The sequence below is a fragment of the Bactrocera latifrons genome, unplaced genomic scaffold (genome assembly GCF_001853355.1).
Source record: "Bactrocera latifrons isolate USDA-ARS-PBARC rearing strain unplaced genomic scaffold, ASM185335v1 scaffold_36, whole genome shotgun sequence".
In the NCBI taxonomy this organism is placed as follows: Eukaryota; Metazoa; Arthropoda; class Insecta; order Diptera; family Tephritidae; genus Bactrocera; species Bactrocera latifrons.
This window is the reverse complement of record NW_017537001.1, coordinates 203,522-209,521: the sequence shown is the minus strand read 5'-3', so window position 1 is coordinate 209,521 and position 6,000 is coordinate 203,522. Positions and strand designations below refer to the sequence as shown.

Here is a 6,000-nt window from a genome sequence, read left to right as displayed (position 1 = left end):
TAAATATAAGGGGAAAGTCAAATGGTTTCGACACGGTTTAAATTTAATATAAAGATATCTTTGTTGAGAGCAAAACTGGAACTTTAAGTGCATTTGAAAAAAAAAAAAAAAAAAAAAAAAAAAAAAAAAAAAAAAAAAAAAAAAAAAACACAACAATAACCTTGGAAATAGCGGACACCCTTATATATACACATAAAAACATATTTACATATATACACAGATGTCCAGTTTAATTGCTTAGTGAAATCGAGTAGAGTTCACACATGCAATTAGTAATTACAGCCTACAACAGTAAATTTAAACCTACAAACAGTAAATCTCAACCTACAAACTGTAAATGTGTACACATGTGTGTGAGTTGGTGTGAAAAAAACTTGGCCGCAACTATCAATGATGTATGCAATGTGAAAACATTTGAATTTCACAATTGAAAAATTGCATTAAAACTGCCATTTGTGAAAGTGTTTGCGGTTCGCCAACGAAATGAAAACAAGTTTATGCGTGTTTGTTTGCGTGTGTATCACTAGTTGATTTTTAGCAAAGCAAACATGTCATTTCAATTGATATTTGTGAACTGCATTGTTAGCTGTCGCTCAGTGAAGTATTACAATTTACCGTTATATGCATGTGCTGGCGCTATAAATAATAACTGCAATGCCTGTTGATGAACGTATGATTTATTGCACATGCAAAAAGCTTCAGGCAGCAGCAATAAAATTGCGCAATAATTCACATAAACAATTATTGGAAATATTTGCTGAGTTATTGTGTAGTGGCAACTGTAATTACTACACGGAATATTTATTTATTTATTTTCGGCAGCAATGAATATGGCATTGTGAAAGGTTTTTTTCAATAGTTTTGACGCAGTTTTTCAGCTGACATATAAGATATTTATTTGGATAATATTATGAGGATTATAAAAAGGTAAGGTAATTATGTGTGACTCAAAAAATAGGCAGAAAATAATTGAAAACAAAACTAATGCTGAATACGTGGATAAAATGTCAAAGGTTTATCGAAGAATAAAATCGAAGTTTCATTTAATTTTAAGGTTGTCGGAGCAAAAACAATGAATAATATTTCTTTGTTGTTACAACGCTTGAGGGAATACACGACTACCTGAAAAGAACATTATAAATTGCACGTACGCCCTTGAATATCAAGGCTTACAGGTTATGATAAGAGCATTCTACCTGCGAACTACTACCATATTTGCGCCGATTTCTTTAACTGACCGGCCTATAAAACCTGTTGATTGCAGCGACGCGTGTTCATAGTGACTTTTGTAGCCACGGGAGTTAGACAGAGCACCAATCACCATAGTACAAAATTTGTGTAAAATATTATTTATAATGCGAAGTAAGGATTTACCACTGAATCTTTTTATGATACAAATCGCAACCGAGAGCGCGGTGATTATGCAAGCCAAAGATCCCGAAGATATAAAGCCGCTAATAAACAGATGGTTGGTGGAATATACAGATGCGAGTATACCGTTTTTGGCGCGTGGCCAACTCAATCGTGAAGCGCAAGAGGCTCTTCGATCCAAATACAAGTTAGCGCAGAAAATGGACCAAATAATAAGAGAGCGCGCAGAGAGGCGGCAGCGCGGAGATTCCAATATTACACTGCATGAACATCAAACTAAGGCTTATGTGCAGGAAGCCTTTAGGGCCATAAGTAACGTGGAAAAAAGAGAGAAATTGTTGGAGGAAGTATTTGAAAATAAGCAAAGGTCAAAGGTGATGAAATTTCAAAGGGGACGCGAACGTTTTACGGTGAAGATGCATGTCGCAACACAAGCAAAGAAGAGACGGACGACTCAGGAACACTGCGATAGCAAAAAAATGAAAGGAAATGAAGAAGTTATTTGAATGTGAAGAGAATATTTTCAAGTCTGATATTTTATTATATAATATATATGAACTAAACTAAAACTGAAAATAAATCATTTTCACCGATAACTTACTTATTTTAAAATATCTTTTATACTGTCTATGGGTTTTAAATATCTCTCGAGGCAAGAATTGACTTCTTCACTTATCTTCTTAATTTCTCACCCTTACATTTCTCATTTTTACACGGTGTATCTAATGAAGTCTCGTCTTTCTTATTTTTATTAAGTTCAAAAATAACCAAAAGCAAATAAAATAACTTATGAATTTTTCTCTCAACTTACTGAACCCTATTTAGCTCAGTTTAGGAACTTTTTTTTAAATTTTCACTAAACATCAAAGCTAAGCACTCACAGAGGCACAAAAAATTGGCCAAAAAGTATAAATTTCAGCCAAGCCTCCAAAGTCAAATAAAAACTTTCTTACAAAAACTTGAAAATAACTCTTTCAGATGCGTGTTTGTGAACATTGGTTCAGTTGAAACGCGTGTTAGTTACCGTTGCAAAAGTTTGCTTTCGCCTTTCAACCTTTTTTCCTAAATACACATATAGTACATACCTAAGCGACTATCACCAAACTTAGTGGATGGGAAAGTTCTTTTTACTTTACATTCATTAACTTATCGTAGCATGGCGTTAATTTTGGTGCTCGCCATTTTTAAGCATTTTTCATTAAAGGTATTTAAGAGCTAAAGTGTAATTCATATGCTCTTCTGCAGTTTTGGGTTTTATTTAAACATTCAAATGGTTAACTCCGTTTCTTCCTTGATTGCTTGAAAATTTTTAGAGCAATTATCATGAGTTTGTATATGTGCATGTACTTGATATTTATACTGCTATATAAGGATATCGTTATAAAGGATTTATGAGAGCATCTCAGGGTTGCCATATGTATAGCTGTGCCTAAGGAAAAATATACTATATTTTTAAAATTAAAATATCAAAATAAGATGATAAAATGGTAAAGTGTATTTAGAGGGAAATTTCATAAAAAATTATTAATGGAGTTGCCACCTGGTTTTAATTGAAATTGCTTCTGTATAATAATAAAAATAAATATTTAGTGAAAAATTAAAAAAAAAATGTATGGTGTTGCCACCTGGTTTTAATTGAAGTACAGTAAAATAATAAGTTTTTTTAGTCAAGTGAATATAGAAGTTTAATTTTTAAAATTTCGAAGCCAACTTCATGTTTCCTAATATTGCCACCTTTATTAAATTTTTGTTTATTTAAGTAATAAAAAAATCAATAAAAATACAATTACTCTGTTCTTTGAATTTTGCTTCCTGCACGGATTTGAAAAAAATTGCATTTCGTTCAAATATATACATACCTAATTCAGGCTTAATAAGCTTACGGGACTCAGCTAATTTGGCATCCTAAAAAACCATTATCTTTCTGGGATAAGAACACAAAACTTCTTTGAATAGACGCAACATCCATTGCGTGGTAACGCCAGTTGTACATACCAAGTGCTGACAGGCCGCCTATGTCTATGCTTTGTTCCTTCCATTGAATGCGTGGGCACCTTGCTTCCATTGTCCATCCATGGGTCTCGAGTGGAAAGAGAATTTTTATAGAGCATCAGTGAACGGCATGACCTTACCAACACATTCGTGGGATTGTTATAACTAACTTAACTATGTCCATGACACTGTAGGGCTCATACAGTTCGTGGCATCAACTTCTTCGATATAATCGCTCATGAGGACGGCTCCAAAAATGTTGCGCATAACACTTCTCTCGAACGTTTCAATTTTCTCAAATTTTGAAATCGAAACTCAAATTTTCTTGTAAAACGGTAACAGAGAGGGGAATAGAGCGACTCCAATCTTTAAACACATTTTTCAAAGAATGGTGGTTTTCTAAATGGTTTCCACTCTCAAAGGATCTACAAAACTCAGATATCTAGTTGCAATTTCCAGTAGCTTGGTGAGGTACGTTTAGAGTGCCACTGCGATGTAGATTAACGGCGATGTAAATTAATGGCACGAATCACATTTTTACCATTATATTAAAAATACGCGTAAGAGGCAATCACCCTTTCTAAAACCTCGTCTGGTATCGAATGGTGAGGGAGGTTCCTACATTAAAAAATAACTCAAAAATTATTTGGGGAATTCATTTAAAATTTTCGTAAGTGATTTTAAAGGCAAGACCTATAGTAATATGGCAACCGGTAATTAAAAAAAAAAAAAGGTTTTCAGTTTGGCACTAAATGAGCCTTTTAACTAGGTTTGTGAAAAAACATCTCTATTTGAATTATTGCACTGATTTAGTAGTATGTTATAAGTTTATAAATACTACTTTTTAAATAAATTATTATAGTTTATTAGAATTTTGAATTTCACAGAAATGTTCTCTTATCACTTTAAAGCACCGTACCTGAAGAGAACACCATAAAAACTTTTACAGTGAAATCGCATGAGAGCTTAATACTTCCCGCTCGCCATTTGGCATGGTAAAAATGATTGCGTTTTCAATAAATTAACCACAAACAACAAAGCGTTAGAGACAAAGCTTTTTTCCGTCTCTATTGGGGTACAAAAGGAAGCCGTTTAGATTCTATATGTGCCGAACATCACTTCCGCACAACAACATACTCGTATCTGTTATGTCGGGATCTGGTGAAAAATCACCTGGGCAAGCCCAACTGATAAACACACTACACAATTGTGAATGTAGTGGTGCACGTGCATGGGAACAATGTAAGCGCTCGAACTATGCAGATTCTAGGAAATGTGTCGGGCGGCTGAACAAGGACACAATAGTACGAGCATTCAAACAATAGCAAATAATTACGTTGATTTGTTGCGATTTAGCGGGAATGTGGAGATATGCGAAGTGAAATAGTTGAATAGAAAACAGTGCGGTCGGAGCTTTCAGCAGCTTCGATGAAAATTAAAGCTAAATATTTTCTATAGACACAACCACTACACACATACATCTGTATACAATGGTACTAACAATAACGGTATACGAATATATAGCAGTTGTGAAGGTATGAGGAAGATTCTTTTGTATTTGATGGTTCACGTATTTTTAATGGGTTTAACTAGACTAATTATTTGGGTTGAGTAGAGTTGAACATGCAATTATAAATGAGAAAACTATTTTTCATATCTTTGAAGGAGTTCATAGTTTAGAGTTATTGCTTCATAGAAAGATGCAGTATTGAGTGGGTAGCGATGCTGTAATTTGCTGAGGTATGCTTGAAAGATCTCGTAGCATTTGAGTCGCCTCAAAATGATGATAAAATACTTAAATTCTTCAAACCAAAAAAATAAAGTGTTGGAACGCATGGTGCGAACTTTTTTGGCTGTAAGAGAATAAGAGTTATATGTTTGGACCTTGACCAGTTCGAACGTTTGTTTTTCTAAATCAAGTTATATATGAGTCCGAAGACTAACTGGTCATGTTGGGAAGTCGAAAAAGTCTTTTCGTATTTCTAATAGAACATCAACTTATTTTTTATATTTATAATAAACTTTTACGAACCAAATAAGTACCATTTTGCCATTTTTTCGCTAAAGACATTATTCCATTAGTGCCAAGCTTTTCAGGTTTCTCGGCGAAAAATTGCGACAAGTAATTTTCACAGGCTTCCCTTGAAGCCAACTTTACTACATTAAGAGAGATCTGTATTGACCGAAAAAAATGATTGTCCGTTGGTGCAAGGTCAGGGCTAATGGTGGATGCACCAAAACTTCAAAGTCAGCTCTCCCAGTTTTCGTCGAGTCATCAAAGCCCTTTCTGTTAATCAGTTCTGGCCGTTTTTGTTTCAATATCATCAGTTGTTGATAGTAAAATGAAGAATCAATCATTCGACCAGGCTGGAGTAGCTAATATAGGATGATTCCTTTCCAATCCCACCAAACACTCAGCATAACTTTTCGATTTGTTGAGCTTCACCAACCACTCCAATGTGATTGGTAGCACTGGAGATATATGTATGTACGACTGCAAAGACATCTATTGACACAATGCGATAAGACTTTTTCGACTCGCCAATAGAATACCACAGACTCTTTTTGAAGTAATTTTATAATTCTTTTTGTCTAAGCTCTCTCCACCACTAAAATCACCACAATAATATTTTATCG

At 34.2% G+C, this 6,000-nt stretch overlaps 1 protein-coding gene across 1 annotated transcript; it reads left to right on the top strand.

The window, feature by feature from the left end:
• The first annotated feature begins 840 nt into the window (after positions 1 to 840).
• Positions 841 to 1,967, top strand: LOC108971800. Its single transcript, XM_018938081.1, has 2 exons — positions 841 to 927; positions 1,055 to 1,967. The coding sequence occupies exon 2, from the start codon at positions 1,356 to 1,358 to the stop codon at positions 1,875 to 1,877; it is 522 nt and encodes a 173-aa protein (XP_018793626.1). The 5' UTR covers positions 841 to 927; positions 1,055 to 1,355; the 3' UTR covers positions 1,878 to 1,967.
• The last annotated feature ends 4,033 nt before the right edge of the window (positions 1,968 to 6,000 follow it).

Excerpts from the sequence above, each read along its gene's own strand:
- LOC108971800 (XM_018938081.1), top strand. The coding sequence starts at position 1,356 with ATGCGAAGTAAGGATTTACCACTGAATCTTTTTATGATACAAATCGCA.